The sequence below is a fragment of the Chamaea fasciata genome, unplaced genomic scaffold, assembly GCF_029207755.1.
Source record: "Chamaea fasciata isolate MVZ Bird 193981 ecotype frontalis unplaced genomic scaffold, bChaFas1.0.hap1 SCAF_10, whole genome shotgun sequence".
NCBI classification, from domain to species: Eukaryota; Metazoa; Chordata; class Aves; order Passeriformes; family Sylviidae; genus Chamaea; species Chamaea fasciata.
In genome coordinates, this window is record NW_027094095.1 from 22,818,021 (window position 1) to 22,837,611 (window position 19,591).

Consider the following 19,591-nt stretch of genomic DNA (forward strand, 5'->3'; position numbering starts at 1 on the left):
GTTCAACCAGGGACAAGAAGTGGCTCTTGTAACAGCAAACAGGATCAGAGGCCAGGCATATTGGTGAATGTTGCCCAGCTGCCAGACCTGGCTACACATCCCCAGGCATTCCAGGTGGCTGAGGAGGAGGAGGAGGGATGGTGAGGAGCCGAATCATTCCCTACACTCTGTCTGGCCATGATGCACACATGACACAGGAGCTGAGAGAGCACTGGGGTCTTCTGCCTGGCTGCGTGTATGCTGGGAAGTGTGCTGTGTCCCAGTGCCTCATTTTGCAAGTCCCACTGAGGAAGGATATGCGATGGGCCATGGAGTCTGCAGAACTGCAGGCATGATCCCTGGGTCCCACTGGCTCTGGTTGGTTTGTCCACAGGCCAGTCTTGGGTGCATGGTATAAAAAGACCCATGGGATGGAGGCCAGCTCAAGGATGGGGGGAAGGAGGTGCATCATGCCTGAGGAGATCCCCCAGGATGGAAGGACAGAGCTGTAGGATTCCCTCAGCAGTGTTTCTGCCGTGCCATGTTTGCTGAAGTCAGGGAACCCTGACTGATGCTGGAGAGACCCAGCTGCTCCCCAGGACTTGTGTGTTTGGGAGATGAATCAGTGGGTTGGAGGAGATTCCAGTTTCATTCCCAGAGCAGAGGATGGATAGCAGCAAGAAGATCCAACTCTGTGCTTCTGAGCTTTTCCAGACTCATATTAACACCCATCAGAGAACCTGGAGCAGAGAAGGGATCACCTCTGTCCTTTGTCCCTGCTGACCTCATTTGGTCAATCTCCAGCCCAGTGAGGGGTGTGGCTGGGCACTGTAGTGCTTCGTGGGGAGAAGCCTGTATGAGCAGGCTGCCCAGCTGGGAACTGTGAGAGAGGAGGGCAGGGATGGAGGCAGTGCAACACCTTCCTTTGCTTGCTCTCAGCACTTCTCTACTTTCCTCTTGTGAAACCCAGGGAAGTGTTTCTGCTCAGTTCGACTTCCCCTCATTGAGCAGCACCATCAGCCTGTCCCAGTCCTCCTCTTCCCCTCTCCCTTCCAGGTCCCTGTCATGCTCTCCCTTTCCAGCTCTCCCAGCAGCCTGTGTCCCTCTCATCGAGGATTCATTGTCTTGTCAGCCTCTAGTTAGCCAGCATGCGTACGAATCATAAATTACCCCGCCCGGGCCTCTGCTATGCTTCAGCACAGACAAAAAAATTGCACTCCATCACCGTGTCTCCCGGCTTTTAGTGGTATTGATCAATGCTGCTCCCTTCCCGCCCCCCCCCTTTTCATTTTAACCGAGCCGGTTAAGTGCAGTATCTTATTTTGTGCTGGGACAAATGAAAAGAATATTAGCAAGAGCTGAAATATATCTCTTTTTTATCTCTCTGCTACTTTTTTATTGAATCTTTCTGAGTAGGTGGCTTTCCGCAGGATGACAGCCTCATGACAGGCTCCTCATTAGAGCTGAGACAGTAATTGTGATGCATTTCCCTGCGCGGCCTTTTCACTTCTCCCCCCGCTCCTGCCTTTCCTCCTCTCTCCCTTTCCCCTGATTTGTAAAGTGATTGGATGTACAGACTCACTCAGTTTCTTAAATTATTGCCCAGCTCAATCCATCTTCCACTGCCCCACACTGGGCAGCTGTGATCTCCACAGATGGAGAGCCAGGGTCGGATCACAAGGGGTTCCTCACCTCTCCTGCTGCCAGGCTGCCGCTCTCCATGAGAAACATGGTGCTGGACCCAACAGGACATGCAGCAGCCTCTAAAGTGCCCAGGGTACTGTTCAAACATGCATTTTTACTGAGTGACCCATGGGATCAACCTCAGCTGGGGTTAACTGCATGGCAGCAGCGCTGCACCAATTTACACCAGTCCTCTCCAGTATCCAGCTTGTCTGGACAGGCAGCTACAAGAACAACTCTTTCTCTGGAAGGAAATCAATATTTTAGCAAGCTTTTCTGCCTCAGATCCCTCTGTAGTTTTTACTCTCAGGAGAAGCAGGTGTATTTTCAAAGCTGCTTGGCAGCCTGGGCATCTTAGCAGGGAGCAGTGTCAGGGATCAGACTCTTGGTGGGGATGCAGCAGCCTGAGTACAGGTCTTCTCTGTGACCCAGTTTGTTCATGGGGTTGTAGAGGTCCCCCTGTCTGTCTGTGTCTCTATGTGTCTTATTATACAGCCTAGGTATATAAAACTAGCTGTCACTCATTCCTGTGCCTCTCTTTGCTGGATTCAAGGCCGGACTGGCCCTGTGCTGTGCCATGCACCATACAAGTCCAGCTTCTGCTGGTGCTCTGCAGCATCTTTGCGCTGTGACGCAGGAGTGATTCCTCAAATTTTCTTACCTGAATAGCCATTTTTTCTGACCTCTGCCACCTTCCTGCCTGCACAGACCTCCAAAAGGCACATGCTCTAAGGGAGGTCTGCTCAGTGCAGGGTGATTCCTCAGTGGTCTGGATATGCTTGCTGCTCTGTGGGGTATTTGCTGTGGATGGAGTCATGGCCAGACACTGAACGCAGCCACAGCACTCAAACCTGGAGACACCTCACTGCCTGTCACTGTCTCTGGCACCTGGGTCTCCACTGCCCTGTGCAGAGCAGCTGCAGTAGGGGCCAGATCCAGGGCACCCGGTCCTGCCAGCAAGTTGAGGTCTGCATCCCCCAGCCAGGCAGGAGCCTGAAGGATGGAAAGGCCCTGATGGAAGGAATGGGAGGTGCCATGACCTCAAGTGCAGGTTTTTGGGGGCCTATACCTTTTGGTACCAAGCAGCAGGATCCAAGGCAGTGCCCAGCAGGCAGGACGCTGCTCCATGGGGACAGCGCTGGGACCACACCAGTAAACAACAGGGAGATGAGAGAGCAATGAAACAACATTATTCCTGCTCCCTCACTTTATTACCAAATATTTTTTTGCCTCTACTGTTATTCTGGGGTGCTCTGCATTGACACATGAACCATCTCTGCCTTGAGCCACCATTGTCATCTTCCCCCCTTGGCTGCCACTTACTACCAGGGCTCTGTGAGCCTCATCAGTTGCAGCATGGGCTTGCCAGGAGAAGAGTGAGTGTTTTGCTATTTCCAAGCTAACATGGGGCTTTCTTTGAATTATTGTTTTTTGAGCTGGAAGGAAAGGAGGCTTGTCACACAAGATACCTACTATCAGTACACAAATAACAGCAAGCCCATCATCGAATGGAAAATAATCGCCGCGGAAACAGAGTTGCAGAGCAGCCGGGAGGGATTATTGCAGGCGCTGGCAGTGGCGGTGCTGTCAAGGAGCCTGTGTCAGCACGTCCATTACCACCCACCTGGTTTCAGCACAGCCCCCAAAGCTGGGCATGGGGCCTCGAGGTCATTTCTATTCAGAAGAGTTTCAGATCAACTGGCTTTGATTGGGTTTAAATGTTGGAGTGTTTAAGAGGGAGAGAGCAGAAATAGGAGGGTGAGATGAAGGGAGGCATCTCAAAGAGGGGGGGTTTGGTACTCAGAGAAGTGGAAAAGAGTTTGTGGTAGGAGAAATCAGGAGTGGGACTGAAGAGCTGGTCCTCATGGGAGCAAGCTTCAGCTGGTCACAGGGAAGGACAGCATGGGGAGGCACAGGTGGCACTGCCTGTGCCACCCACAGTAGCAGTTCCTGGGGAGGCACCTGACTGTGCATCAGTACAGATGTGCAGTGTAGTTACAGACAATTTATTTCATTCATTTGGCAACTTGCTGTGCTTCTGTGCAGAGTGAGTGCTCATGCCTTGTAAACTTTGCTCACTGAGCGATCTGGGAGCATTGTTTACTCTGTGCTGTGTAGTGATGAGGGGCTGTATACATCCTGTGCTGTCGGCAGTGTTGGTGGGCTGGGGTCCTTGGTTTTTTTTACTTAAATGCTCTCCAAAATAGTAGTTCACATTCTGCTTGTGAGGGAGAGCTCTGTCTTCCGAGTGACACTCTCACCCTGCAGTGCTGTCAGGGTACAGGTGCAGGGCAGGAGCACGGATGTCTTCGTGTCTCCATGCCTATTCAATATCATGCTTGTGTCCCCAGAACCTGAGCCCAGCTCCCAGCCTGGAGCCCAGATCCCATTACCAGCTGCTTTGCAGTGAATCAGACCATTCCCAAAGGAATTATCTCGGATCCATACCAGTGTAACTGAATGAAGGATCCAGCCCTCTATCCCCACTGGGATCAGGAGGGTTTGGTCCAGTCCCTACCTGGGCTGGGATCCATTTGCAGATGCCCTCCGAAAGAGCTTATGGACAAATTCCTCCACACAGGGGTGCATCTGCGTACTGAGCACTCCGCTTTCAGAGCAGGAAATATTCGGTTTCAACACTCGGAGTTAAACATTTCCGCGGAGCCCAGGAGACCGTGCAAACAGCGGGAGCACCAAGGCTCTGCCTTTTCATCTCTCTGGCACTGGCGAGTGGGGGGTCGGCAGCAAGGGAAGCACGGCAGAGCCACGGAGGGTAAACACTGGAGCTGAGCCTACCGAGTAACCAGAGAGTGAAGGGGAGAGAGAGGGGCAAAGAAAACAAAAACACAGCTGCCAAAAAACAAAAGCCTGAAAAGAGCCATTCAGTGTCTCCCAGGAGCGGGTTTGGCACAGGGCAGGGAAGGACAAGCAGGGAGCAGGCGTCGGTCCCTCCCGCTCAGGGATATGGGCCCTTTGTTTTGCCCTGGGCAAATCAATGCCCTCTACTCCGTCCAGAGGAGTAAGCACTTACACCCCAACAGGTCCAGCCACACACATGATGCAGCATCCTTTGTTTGCTCCTGGATATCAGAATGTCCCTGCTCTGGAGAGGAGAGGTGGGATGTATGCATCTCTCTCCACCCCGGCATTCACAAAGCCTGAGGACTTGCCATGCCCATCCTCTCCCTCTCCTCACAGCCCAGCATCCTACATCATGGAGATGGCTACCACTGCCTGGAGCAATTCGCCACAGCGTGGGTGTGTGCCAGGCTCTGGGCATGCTGCAGATGTGGGTGCGGCTGATTTGGGGAGATGCATTCCAGGAGAAGCCTCTCTTGTACTACAGGCATGCAGTGGGTTCCACAGACCTGGGGAGGCTTGCGTAGGTGTCCTCCTGTCACAAGAGAGGATCCCTCCTTTCTGCCTGTCAGTTGCACTTAGCCCTGCTCCTGTGAAAGTGCAGTTGTCAGCCCCCTGGGCCAGGAGCCGGGGCTCCTTCTGTCTCCTGCTTTGCAATCTGTACGTCAGGGACTTGGCTGTATGTCCGGGTTCCTGTTCTCCTGCCCCTCTGGAAGCCCTTGTTTCAGTGAAAGCAGCAGCCTCCCACACTCACCAGAGCAAGGGGATCTTCCCTGGCTGTCACAGGGATGCAGAGTGACAGCTGTCACATCCTTCGTTGGCACAAATTCATCACCATATCATTGATGTAGCCAATGGGTAAGGCCACTGCTGCTCATTTCTCCTGCTGGCCTGGGCTGGGGTTGGGAGCAGCCATGGAAGGCAGCAAGGCTTCTTCCCATGGCCTGAGATCCCTCCTGGTTGCCCCAGCCACTGAAATCCAAAGTCACCTCTGCTTAGGAGCATGCACTCCATGGAGGAGTACCAGAGAAACAAGCAGGGCGTGCGGGCTTGGGTGTGCAGGAGGTTAAATATCCCCCCGGTCTGGTGTACCAGCTGGTCCCCAGCAGGGAACCCTGACTGTGCATCCCAATCCAAGGCCACCAGTCCCAGTTGTGAGGTCTGGTACAGTCCATCACCTCCTCCAGCAAAGGAACATCTCTGGGCTCCCCGCAGAGCAGAGACACAGGGATGCTTAACCTCTGTTCCACCCTTTGGTGCTGCTGAGAGCATCCCAGCCCCAGCAGCCAAAGCTGTGGATGGTGATGGGGGCTGGTGGGCCCCATGGCAGTGGCGTGGGCCAGGAGTGGGGATTCAGCACAGGAGGGCAGAGGGCAGCCTGTTTACCCATCCATCTGTACACCCCACAGCAGGGATCCAGCAGGATTTCCCGTCCGCTCAAAGGCTGCCTGTTTATTTTGGGAGGGAGACTCAGACAGCTCCATTGTTTTGCTGTGAAGTTGGGGTTATAAATAGCAGGTGGTCGGGGACGCTCCTGGGCTATTTTGGGCCCCCACTAGACAAAAGTGGAAAAGCTCCAAGAGGAAGGTGGAATTACTGAAATGCAGACCTTTCCCGCAAGGGTCAGCAGGAGCTGGGTGTTTGGGTTTGGGTTGGATTCTGGGCATTATTTAAACATGAGGGAAGGAGGAGAGAGGAAGATGTTCTGAGTTGCATGGGCTGCATGCTGCCAGAAAACACTGTGTCCTCCCTGGCAGAAGGGTGGTGGGAATGAGGAGCCGAGGCACCTGGGATCTGCCTGGGAGCCTCTGGGAGTGGCCAAGTCCAGAGGAGAGACCAGCAGGATTTTCCTCCTGGCTCGGCAAATGGGAGAGTTCCCAGTGGAAAGGAAAGCTGGGAAGGTAGGGAATACACCATGGCATTGGCCTGCCCCAACTTGCCCCTTTTGCCTCAGTTTCTCCCATTTCCTGTAGAGGTGCTGAAGGAAAGGGCAAGTAATATTCCAGTGATAGCTCTGCTTCCACCAGGCATGTGCACTTTGTCCTGCTGGAGGGCAAAGATAAGCCAAGGTGACTCTCAAACTTATTTTAGACCCTTTCTCTTGTTAAATGCTTGTGCCAGGCAGTTATAGAGGGAGAAGCAGGGACTGAGTAAAGCTGCTCACACCAATGTTTTATCCTTTGAGATGGTCTGTTCCTTTAATGGGGATTCATTTAACTAGGCTCCCCCATCATTAGGAGCCATAAAATGGCACCTTTTGGTTCTTGATTGGAAGGCCACATTGCTCACAGCTCCCTCATATCCAGCACCGGCTGCTTTATTGTGCATTACTGCCTCTCACTCGGATTTAACCAATTTGATCCATGTCTAATACATAAATAAATAATCCAGCAGGAGGGTTCATGTTGGATGACAACAGGCAGCTGTAAAGCATGTTTCTCCCTGCCAGAGCCATCTGAGCCAGGCTCCGCACGCCCTCTCATGAGCAGAGCTGCTAGTACAGCTGGGAGAGGGGGCCTGGGGACCCGCAGGCTTCCCTCTTTTATGGGAACTTCATTGTTTGCTTTAGAGTTTTATTTTATGTTAAATAGACGCTGTATATTCCTTACAGAGGGGGCAATAAAGTTTCTGAGCTGGAAGAAATTGGCTTCAGAGCAGGGAGTGAACCAGGGAGATGTGGCTGGGCAAGGAAGCAGAAGACAGAATTGAGAATAAGAAGGGTGTGAGGAAATGCGTCGCTTGCAGATCTGCCCCAGAGACTCAACCCAACTAGGGACTAGGATACACACGCAGCCCCAAATCTCACCCAGGGGTGATACAGCCCCAGAGGGCCCAGAACTCTGGCAGATATGGGATTTGGAGCTGCTGGTAGTGCAGGGAGGATGATGGGCCCCAGCGCTGGGACAGGATGAGCAATCCTGGGTGAACATCTAGACCTGCTCCCTAGCACATCCACAGCCTCACACCATGAGTTCTCCTCTGCCTCCCAACATTGTGTGCCCATGGAGATTTACTCCGTCCTTCATAGGGAGGATCATTCTGACCCACCCAACTTCAGGAGTGTCAAGGAGGATGAAGATGGCACTTTACAATAAGTTAATAGGAACAGTGAGCAGTCTTGTGTCATCCATCTACTCCAAGTCATATCACCTGAACCTCAGATGGGAAGCTGGTTTGCACAAGGTCACTTCCAGAATGTGGCTGTTGCTGCTCTCCCTGTAAGACTGGGGGGAGCCAGGCTTGGGATGCTCTCATGTCAGTTGCTGTGCCACTGCAGAAGACAGCCAATCCCTGCCCCAGGGATTGCAGATGGGGAGAGAATTAGGGCTATACCATGAGAAAATGCCTGGATTTCAGTCCTGTCCTAGGACAGGAACCAAAGCAGAGCACAAATGATGCTAATGGCAGCTGATCTGAGCTAAAGTGTTTTCCCTTCTTTTCCTTCTCACAGGCAAAAAGAAAGCAACTTTGTTTGACAGCCAGGCTCCGATCTGCCCCATCTGCCAGGTCCTTCTTCGCCCCGGGGAGTTGCAGGAGCACATGGAGCAGGAGCTAGAGAAGCTCACACAGCTGAACATCAGGTAAGCAGCTCCCTGGGGCCCACCAGGTGGGGCACCTGCATGTGACAGAGAAGATGGTGGTACCCACATCTACAAGATTTAGGAGGTCTAGTGCTAGCCAGTGGGGCAGAAATATTTCCCTGGAGTTCACTGCAATGGTAAAGTCAGGCAGAAATTCCTCCTGGAGGTCACAGACATCCCTGTCCCTGGGGACGTGTGTTCAGTGAACAGTTCTCATGTGGCTGACATCCCACATGGAGCAACCCTGCAGCACTGGTGCACACTGCTCCTCAGCTGCCTTCAGCTCTCTTTTGTTACCTCCAGTGCAAAAAAGTCACCTATTAAAAAAAAAATAATTGCCTTTTAACTGCTAGCAGTTATTTAGGAAATGGCTGCAGCCAAGGGTTGGCAGATCCCTGCCCCTGCCTTAATAAAAGTCAGCAGCCTTGGGAAAGAGCGTGTTTATTTCAATTATTAATGAATTCTCCGGTCATTAAAAGGTGAGGAAAGGAATCAAACTGCCTACTAGAAGCAAAGTTACATCACCAGGTGGTAGGAGAGGAGGGACAGCATGTGTGTCAGTGTGTGTGTGTACCAGGACGAAGCGTGCGTGTGGCTGTGTACAGCGTGGAGGATGCAGAATCCATCCCTGCTTAGCTTGGATCTTCTTGGATTCAACAATAGCCGTTGCAGATGAAGGGAGCAGGAGGGAGCTTGAGTTGGAGAAAGAGAGACGTCACAGAATCTATCTGGGTTGAAATATCCCAAATTCAGCACTCGCACCCTCAGGCTGAGACCCACGTCCCCCGCGTGTTGCACAGGAAGATAGGGAAGGGGGGAAGCGGGGAACAGGCAGCCCATTTATCCCCTGCAACACCCAGTACCCTTGGAAGTGTAATTTATGGTGTAATTTGGGCTGCATCCAACTTAATAAAGGGCCACTGCAAATTAGTGAACAGGTTTAAATGAACAGAAGCAATTAGTGCTCGGAGGAGCCCATCAAAGAAGTTGGGCCAATATCAGAAACTGAAACTGCAAGCCAGGAGCAGAGGCTGGCTGGCGCGAAGTGGTGATGGGAAGGTGGCGTTTAATGGGAAAGGAAAGGAAACCCTAAATCATAAAGCGTGACAAGGGCCATTGTGGGCCAGCTGACAAATGAAAAGGAATGGCATTATTCCTTTAAATAACAGCAGCAGTTAGAGAGGAGACAGCTCTCCCTGGCTTGCCCTCACTTCCCTGGCCTGCTCGACTCGGCCACGCAGGCAGCGAGGAAGAATCAGAGGTCTTTATTAATTATTAAATAACGACTCCCTCCGTAGTGTGATAGATAACGTTCAATCTGGGCGATAGATTCAGGCGATGGAGGCTAATCTGTAACACAGCAGCTCCACATAGGGATGGGCTCTCCCAGTCCCAGAGGGAACTGATGCAGGGACCAGCAGCAGCAGCAGGCAGCAAGGGCAGGAACAGTGGGCAGGATCAGCAGGCAGCAGCGTGTGAGGGGGCTGAAGTCCCATGCACTGCCCAGCCCCAGCAGGCAGCTCGCTGTAGTGGGTTGCTCCGTTTCCCATTCCCCCACCTTTCCTGCCTGGAGAAGCCAGGAGCAAGAACACATCAACAAGAGAAGAGAGAAACTAATAATGATCTCAAATAACCCAATAAACATAAAAATAAAATGTAGGCCTATAAACGTGACGGGCACCGGCAGCCCTGGCCGCTCCCTGCCAATACCGACTTGTTACTGAAATGGCCAAGCAGCTGTTACTTATCAGTCTGATGGGGAAAAGCAAACTGGGGGCTGCTTTCCAAGGGCTCTTTTTTTTTTTTTTTTTCTAATTTAAAGAGGATGCAGCCAATCATGTCTTGTGGTGTTAAGTTTTAATAAACCTTAATGATTTGCAACAAAATCATAGATTTCCTGTGCCCAGGGTTAGGAAGGCAGATCCCCTCCTGCCCACTGAGCCTGCAGCACTGGAGGCTTGGTGGGCACTGGAAAAGGGTTTTCTCCAGGTGATCACAGGAGCTTCTTGGGGCTGAGATACAAAGAAGCTGTAGGCACCACCTGGATGATGGTATCCGTGGTCCCAGATCATCACAAGCAACTCACCCACTCCAATGAACCCCTTTCTCAGCTGGTGGGAATGGGGTTTACTATCCCCCAGAGACAGGGACGGCACTTTCTCCCCCCATTGGCAGTACTGATGTGACCATCCTGGCCTCAGGACAGGGACATCTCAAGGTCAACCCAGATTGAGCATCATGCAGTGAGGCAGGAGGAGCCAAGCTGGCAACATGCACCCACCCATGCCTAGGCAGTCCTGTGCATGTACTGGGGACAAAAACCAGCTGTTGGACCAGTGGTGAACATCACTCAGGAGGATCAACCTTGGCGCAGGGTTCAGCTTTCCCCCGGAAAAGTGGTCTTGAGTGGGAATGAGGTACCTGGGCTTCCAGCTGTGCTGTCTCCTTGGTGTGTCCAATCTCCCAAAGCATAGGGAGAGATCTGCTTGTGCTCGCCCCACAGCTCCTCCACCCTGTGTGGGTCCAACTGAGCCTTGTGCACAGCTCCACGCAGTGAAGCAGGGCTCTCTGAATGCAAATTTCATTTCTGAGCCACTGGCGCTGTTTCAAGAGCCGGCAGCCTCCGAGCCCTTTTTGGTGTTACATATGTAACAGCCTCATTGAACTTGACATGTCAAATTCAGGCCATTTGTGCAAAATCTCCCTTTAATAATACCGTTTCATTTCGCTCAAATGAGACTTGAATGCATGTAAAATGGAAAAGGATATTTAAGCGCTAACATTAGGCAGATGTCTTGCCAGAGGCCGATTGAATATATGAGATTTTGAAGTGCTTAACACGTTTTCGGTGCTCCCTCTTAGAATATGTCACCTGGCTTTCTTTTTTCTCCCCCTCTTTTCCTCCCCACCTGCCCCCCCTTTAAGTGAAGGGTATAAATTGAAAGAAAACAAAACTACAAGCCTTGGTTTTATGGGGTTTAACTCTTGCCAGGCAAGACTGTTGGTATTCCTCCTCTAAAGAAAAATTACCTTGGAGCTCACCTTTGCAGAGCACAGGCTCAAAGCAGCCGAGTGTGGGAGGTGGGTGAGGGGTGGCCCCATGATGCGGGGCAGAAGGGATGCTCTCCTTGCTCTGCCTGTACAGTCAGAGAGCAAAAGGTGCCCATCTGAGCAGCTAAGTGCCACCCAAGGTAAAAATAAGAAATAATCACAGTGACCCTTTGTATATGTCTATGCCCTGTGCCTCAGCCAGACTGGTCAAAGCAGAATACATGAGTATTCCTAGTTTGTGTGCATGAAGCTGATCCGGATGTGAGTATCCTATCCTCACTCAATATATACTCACTTGTTTCACACCTATCCATGTTAAAGGCTCACAGTAAAGCACACTGAAATGTGAGACTTTCTGGAGCTGTCAGTGGCCCCAGCTCCAAGCTTCAGCTGGTGCTCTGGCTACAGCTGCATTTCCCCAGCCTAGAACTACCTAGGGAGTGCAGGTGGGCACAGCATTCTAGAACAGCACTCAGGGGTGTCCCTCAGGACACACACACACACATCCCCGTGTGCATTGCTGCGTGTGTCACCCTGCAGGTAAATACGGTGAGTAGGTGGCAGTGGCCAGCAGGATCCTTAATCCCTGCCTGCTGTCCCGAGGCAGTGACCACAGAGCACTGCTGATGGAGGGGAGGCTGGGTGGAGAAGGGCAGGTTTGGGGCTCTGGTTTGAGTTCATGGTGGGAGGAAAGATGAATTTGAGGACAGAAGTAAAGGAGGAAGTAAGAGCTGTAGAGCCAGCCTCAGCTGACGCTCCACAGTGATTCTTTCTAGAGTTTGGGGAAGAGACATTTATTGGCCATTTAGAAAACCTTAGGAAGTCACATTACAAATATCACAGTTGCTGAGTTCAGCAGTTTGAAGGTTGGGAATGTGCCTTTGGATGCAGTGGTTTTAATAGCATAACAATCTGTTATTGAATATGCAATGCTCCTTAAATATATATATATATATTTGGCAGAGGGTGTTTGTATTTTGCCGTGTGACAGCTGCCAGATTCTCCTCTGCCTTACCAGCAGCAAACCTATGCTTCAGAGCTGGGATTTCACCTCCCCAAAATGAATGAGGTGTATCAATATAGCTAGGGAGTGGTCCAGAGGGTGGAGCAGTGAGGGTGATGATGTTCTCGAAGTGCCCCACGGCTGTGCAAACTCGCCCCTCATTCACTTTTCTTTCTTTTTTCCTTTGCAATCAGTAATTATTCTGAGCATGTCTGTGTTACAAAGCCTGTGCCTACCTGTTTGCTGCTCCCAGCCTGGGCCAGCAGCTCTCATTGCTCCTTGCCATTCTGCTGAGGGTGTGAGGACACATCCCTGCACATCCAGCATCTCAGGAGCTACTGATTTCCCCTAATGACCTTTCTGTGTGTCCAGGAATAATTTCTTGTCTGCTTCTGTGATTACGAAGCATTTTCTGGAGGACAGAGGGCACCGGGGTCTCGCACCTTGGTGCAAATGGAAAGTGCTGCAGGCTGTTTTCTGTGACCTCGAACATGCTGTCACAAAAAACCAAATAGTGTCAGGCAAAGGAGGGCAGAGTAAGATGCAGTGGGAAGGCCTGTGTCAAAGCGGGTGAAGTGCCCAGATAGGGGATTTAGCTTGACTTTTGGAGCCAGATTTGATTCATGTCAGATGAAAAGAGCCAACCACAGGACTATGGGGCTCCAGCTCCTGTAGCAGCAGTGCACCTCTGCCCTGGCTTAAGTCTTCCTTTGGGTTCCACCTGAAGCTTCCTCTCCATTGTTTACACAAATGCTCTTTTCCTCTCACTGTTCTTAATCATCTCTTCTAAAGCAGCAGGGATAGAAGCGGAAAGTGCTTCCTCAGTTCCTGGCACTGCACAGAGCATCCTTACCCTGCTGTGAGGAGCTTCAGCTCCAGGTTTCTTTATGTAGAGAGGCATAACAGTAGCTCTTCTCAGGGGACAGAGGCAGCTCTGGGCACAGTGGGATAACAAATAAGGAGGAAAATGGAAATATAGCTGAAACATGAAGGCCGTGGGACGTTGAGAGATAAACTGGTCACAAGGCAAGTTTACTGTTCTTGAGAGATGTCACCAGACCTATGGAGATGCATCCTGCTTTTCACATCTTCCACAGGTTGCCTTCCCAATGTTTTGTGGTCTTTCTGATTAAAATCATCCCATGGTAGCCTTTCAAAATCTGCACTGGAGACTCCTGCTAATGGAAAAGTTGGCAAGCACATCATCCCTGTGGTCCCTTTGTGTCCAAATGACAGAGGCTTGGTCTCTTGATCCTGGTCACAATAAGGACCCAGAGCAGGTTATGAGATGTGGCTCACCCCCCTCTCCTGCTCGGGGAGCCCTCTGTTTAAATACAGCTGCTCCTTGCACTGCCCAACGGAGGTGTTTGCCTCATTTCTGTGGGATCTGCCAAGCGCTGTGTTGTCCCGAAGGACCTTTGGAGGAGACCTTCTCAGGCCCAGCGTGGGCAGCTGCTGTGGGAAGGGCGAGTGGCTGTGCTGCCAGGCCCAGCAGGATAAATAGAGTGTGTAAAACCCGAATTAGCTCTGTTGTCATGTGTCACATCAGGGTCATGGCTCTTGCCTCAGGTCTCCTTGATTTATGCCTGGGGATTTTAACTTGATGACCAGGTACTTCCCCAGACTTCTTGTGCAGCAAATGCTGCAGGTCCCCCAGCCTCTCAATGAGAGAGGTTAGAAAGGGCTTTGAGTGAGAAGGGTTTTTTCCAATGCTCTGTTGGAATACATGATTCCCTTCCTTGCATGCAGTAGACACCTGCAGGCTCTCCAGAGAGAGGGAGGAGCTCTGACCAACAAGTGAGGTTGCAAGCAGGCACTGCAACCTCCTGCTCCTCAACTTATCCCTGTCTCTTTCTTCCTTCTTTTTCCCTCTTCATTTTCCACCTTCTTCTTTTCTTTCCTTCCTTTTCTCCCCCTCTTCTTCACCCTCCTTCCATCTCTCCCCACCCCCCGGTATCAAGGCGACATCTCCAAGCCAAGTACTTTTAATTTCGCCCGTGGCCCTTGCTGACACGGTGGATATGCACAGCAAGTTAAATTCCCGCCTGATCAATAAAGCAGAAGCAGTGTGTCCGACTGGTCGATATTTTTTTATCTGTCTTCAGCCCAGTCCTGCTGATGACAGCCCCCTGCGCTTCAGCAAAGGCACTCAAGGGCATCGGGCTTTGGCAACACAGCTCTTTTTTTTATTTAAATTAAAAAAAAAAAAAAACCCAGATGCCTACAAAAAAAAAGTTCATGGAGTTTGGCCTTTGCTTAATAACGTTTTATGATTTATCTTAATTTTTAATTGAAAAAAATTTGCGAATTAATTGATTTCTGGGACTTGCCAATTAACATTGTAATTGGGTGCATGATAAATTTCGAGGCAGCATCATTTTTCTCCCTCTCCCCCTTGTCACCGAGAAGGGGAACTGTGAGGGCAGCTGCTTCCTATCCCTACGACCCTCGCTCTTTCCCGAGGTGCTGCTGCCCTCCTCCCCCCTTGCCACTGTATCTTAAAGAAGGAACAAGAAAGCTAATAAAGTCGTCTTATTAGAGTCTCGCCAGAGGTGACCCCTCAAGGCATAAATCCGGGCCGGGGAGATGCTGGGGACAGGCACTATTAAGTGCCTGGGCATGCTTTGCAGGTGGAGCTGCGTACCTCTCCTGCAGCACCCTCTCCTTGGCTGTGCCCTCCCAGTGCTCCGGGGGGTTTTCCCAAAGGGCTCTGGAATCCCCCAAGGTGTTCAGTCAAGCAGTTAATTGCCTGTGATGTCTCCTCAGTGCTCCTCCTGGGTGCGAGTTCCCCATGATTGTCCTGCAGCCAATGTTCACCAGCAGAAGCAGGCTGCAGGGACAGGCTGGTGTTTGGGAGCTGCTCTAGGGACACAGAACGGGTTTTTGCATCCTGTTCTACCCTGATTCCCACAGGGAGAGAGTCCTGCCCCACAGCAGCAGTGGGACATCCCATGCCACCCACGACAGAGATGTTCAGCACAGAACCTCACCCCTGGAGTCGGGGGTGTCCAGTTTCAGGCACAGATGCATCTCCAGCTGGGTGGTATCACCTGAAGCTTTCTCCAGCAGTTTGACTCCTGTCAGATTGAAATTAAACTTTCCCGGAAATGTCAGCTTCTTGGTGATCCCTGTGCAGGGCCTGGACCACCTGCCACCACAAGGCAGCTAACAGGGTCACATCCCTGTGTGGGGTGTGGAGAAGTGGGTGAGCTGGCTGCTACCAAAGTGAGGACTGAGGACACAGTGTGGTGTTGGGGCAGTGAGAACAAGCCGCCCTGGGGCACTGAGACAGAGAGTGAAACTACCAAGGAAACTGAAGCATGCTTTGTGTCTCTAGTGCTTCTCCTACCCACTCCATGTGCTGGTATGGATGACCTCACCACAGCCACCTCAGGTGTCCCATGTGTCCTCTAAACCCCAGTGAGCTTGGATGGGGCTCCATTGTGCCATCCTGGTGCTCATCCCAGTCTGTGCAGGGAGTAAAGGATGCCAGACCAGGTGGAGGGTCCTAGGTTCCCTGGCAGAACCACAGCTCTTCCCACCAGCCAGGACACCAGAAAGGCCAGGAGCAGTCCAGCTCCAGGTCTGCCAGTGTTGATGGCGGGAAAACATGCGGGAATGGAGAGAAATTTATGAGGAGAGGAGTCTGTTTATTATCTAGCCAATGTGGTGCTGCTGATACCATGGATTTATCCTCTTTCATTCCTCCTCTGATTTGTGTCCCTGCCCCTCACTGTGGCAGATTAATCATGGACAGAAAGGGAAGAGAGACCCTCCAGCTTCCTCCTGTGCATTTAAAGGGTGGCAATGACAGCAGCCTGGACCCTTCACCCATAGCTTTTCCTGTGGAGAGAGCACAAGCCAGGCAGCTGCCCGCCCTGCTTAGAGATGCCCCCCTCTCCTCCATGGCAGAGCCCAGGAAAGGCAGAGGCTGCTGTCCATAATCTGTAGGTGAGAACCACATCTCATGGGTCAGAACTTTCAGGGTAGCATAGCAAGTGACAAAATGTGTGGGTGATGTTTTCTCTTCCTCATGCAGTGCCCTAAAAGGGCCATGAACACTCCTTAAATTGCCTTTAGACCTGTGGTACCTGCAGTCCATTCCCTGACTCCAGGGTATGGATTTGAAGGCTGAGGTTTGGAACTCTGGAGGGCAAAGGCTTCCTCTGCTGCTGAGTCTCAGGGCAGCAGGAGACGTGGGAAGGGGTGTGTGGAAACCCAAGGGTGAGAAATAAATCTCCGGTCAGTTATTTGCCCTGGAGCAATGCACGTCTTCTGCAGAGCCTCTTCTGAACTGCCACATGAGCTGGGAATAATTAAACAGTCATTATAGCCATGGTAGCAAAGAGCCCCCCAAATCAATCTAATGCATGACCTTTCCCTCTGATTTTCCTTTTTATTTTTCCAGCCACCTCCTTTTCAAACAGTGGGAGAGAAATGAAACTGCCCCTCAGACATGGTGTCCTGTTTGGCCCTACACACATGGACCATTGCATCCTCACCCAGAAATCTGTTATCCACTCTGAGCAGGGACATGGGGTACCAGAGGTTGATAAAGGAAAACCCAGCAGAGCAAAAAGAGTTGGGGATGTGAACAGGACAGACCAAATAGGGGATTTCAGTGTGGTCAGGTCATGCCACAGTGTTTTATGATTCTGCTTCATTTCATCACTTTGGAGGAGGTGGGTGACTGCCCTGTGGGTCAGATTTGTCACAACTGACTGTGTTGGTCACTGAGGTCTCACAAATACTGACTGGGGGAGCATGTGGGAAGCACGTCTGGCATTGTAGGTGTAGAACATTTCTAGCCATGACTGCAGCCTCTTTGGCAATTTTTTGCCATCACTCACCCCATTTTCCTATCATGAGATGCAGGCGTCACTGGGGGAGCCAGAGCAGGTTAAAAATCCCAGTGTGTTTCCTGTGATGGCACAGATCTCACCTGGCCATGCTGAGGGCTATCACCTGCAGCTAGGTGTAAAATCAAACTCCCATTTCCTTATTTAAGCATCAAGTAACACTTCCACTTATTTAAAGTGGCATTCACAAAAATCCAATTCCCTCTCTACCCAGCGACTGCTCCATTACAGCCGGCGTTGCCATCCATACGGCTCTGCCAGAGGCTTTCTCTGCTGCTGGGGCTCCCATCCCAAGGCTGCATGTTCAAGCCACGAGGCCTACAGCTAAAAATAAATGGTTTCCAATTGTTTGGGGTTTTTTTTATGAAATACATCCATTGGCTGCAGCCTGTAGCAATCTTTCAGTTTTACAGGATCTCATGTGGGAGGCGCACAGGCTGATACCTGTCAAGCAGGGGGCTGCTGAGAAGGGATTCTGTGGAAGAGTGGCAGAGCTGGAAGACTACAGCTGCATGGCAGCAGCTCTCTGACCTGCTCCTTACTGGTTCAGTGTCCTTCAGGGATAAGCAGAAACAACTGCAGTTGCCCAAGCTCAGGGAACTTAACCTTCAGCTAATGACCTGATTTTTCCTTGTGGGAAGAAGCAGCAACTTCCATTCATAGGGGTGATAAGGGACCACTCCTTGCATTTTGCCTTTTTATTTCCCATGGCAAGCACACCCCAAAAGACAGGACCATAAGAAATTAAATAGGCTTGAAGGCCATTGTGTGTAATAGCATCCATGGCAGGGGTGGAGGAAAGCCCAAGGCTGTGGATAAGGAGGGCACATACTTGGCTTGCTGAGCTGCCCTTTGGGAAATCATGACAGAAGCGCTGGGCCTGAAGAGCCCCTTGAAGCTCACTCAGGCACATGCCAGGGGATTCCCAGTTGCACCTGGGGATGCCCCTAACCAAATGTGCCTAGCATTAAAGGACATCTGCATGTCTCTGGCGTATCCTGAGTCCTGCTTTCATTGTGAAGAACCTTGCTGAGAGGAAAGGCTCCTCTTAAAGCTTATGGTCCCTAATCTAAAGGAGTGGTGTGTCCTGGAGCATGTGGGGATCTGGCTCTGCTGCTCCCATTAATGGGTGATGCAATTGCAGCATGGGCAAGAGCCCTCTGGCAGGGGCCTGATTTTGTCCCCATGGGGACATCCAAACACATGAGGATGCATAAAAGCACTGACAGACCTGGTGTCTCAGCCCCAAGAAAGGGAGCCAGTGAGGAAACAGCCTTGTATCACTTCGAAGTGCAAAGTCTTCAAGAGAGAGAGAAGGAGGCTGCCAAAATCACTGGGTCTTCCCAGGGTGTTCCTTGCTCTCCTTTGGTACTTTGGGGGGTTGCCTAAAAGGTAAAGAAGTTGTTTTGCTGTAATGAACTAGATAAACAATTCCCCAAATAGATTAAAACTAACTGTAACTTAGAAAAGCGGGTAGTAATTATATTTTATTAGCTAGCAAAACACCATTTTTTTATTTCATAAGATAATTCTGTGTAAATCACCTTAATTAGAAGTGTCAGATGAGCCCGTGAATATCGTACTTAGTAACTAATTTCCTATGTACAGGTTATAATTTAAAACACATGGATCACTCGCTGAGTGGAAATATGCTAGCCATGAAATAATGTGGGGAGTGTTGGGGTTATTACTATGTAAATGTGTAATCATTTCAGACCACTGCAGCCTGGCTGGGTGATTAAAGAGAATCCCAAGGTCTCCAAAGATTGTGCTGTCTGCAAGGGCCTAGAGCAAAAAAACTTTAAAAGGCACCGAAAAGTGTTTGAACTTTAAAGGTCTTGATTTCCCTTTTACCATTTTTAATTTGTCCGTGATGTTTATGGAGGGGAAGGTTTCTCTTTGCTGACAACCTTTCGATCCTGAGCCCACTGCCAGCATTCTTAAGAGGTGCAAGGGGCTGCAACCCTTGTAATTCAGGGGGCTCTTTAGTGGGATGGGGAAAAGCACCCTGAAATTGCAGAGTCTGGGTGCTTGAATGACCTGAGCTTATGCCTATACCTAACGCATCTCTGGATTAAAAAAAAAAAAAAAAATTACAAACTCTTATTAGCAATAGAGAAGAGCTACATTGCAAGAAATGGAGTGAGTATTAATAATTCTCCAGATGAAGAATAAAATAAAGTCTGCCAAGTTATTTAAACCAGTCCCCTTCCTTATCGGTCCCAACAGCAGAGGCCTGATCTTTTGGCTGACCAGAGAGACTCTCATTCTGAAAACTTCAGTTTCCTGGCCCTAACACCATTTCTAGGAGGAATTAATTATATTCTTCCTCTTTCCCTTGAAAACAAATAATTTTAAACACCTTTAACAAGAAAAGGGAGGAAACGGGTTTGGTTTTTTTACAAGGCATTTGGATTATAAAAAGGAAAAAAAAGTTGTTTTACACTTCATGTGATTGAGAGGGGATGGAAATCTTTCCCATCGTGCTTGTTCTTGCACAGGCTTGAGGTGGTGCCAGGGCTGTGTCTCAGTGGGCAGCAGGAACTAATTCTACTCCGTGACACCTCCTGAGGGTA

The 19,591-nt window shown here is 50.6% G+C and overlaps 1 protein-coding gene across 5 annotated transcripts in view; it reads left to right on the top strand.

Moving 5' to 3' along the window:
- RNF220 (ring finger protein 220) overlaps positions 1-19,591 on the top strand; it is a 221,193-nt gene that overhangs the window by 130,101 nt on the left and 71,501 nt on the right. For all 5 annotated transcript variants that reach the window (XM_066192698.1, XM_066192701.1, XM_066192700.1 and 2 more), the window contains one exon: positions 7,973-8,102. In XM_066192698.1, the coding sequence (XP_066048795.1) occupies positions 7,973-8,102 (130 nt within the window). The remainder of the gene's footprint in view (positions 1-7,972; positions 8,103-19,591) is intronic.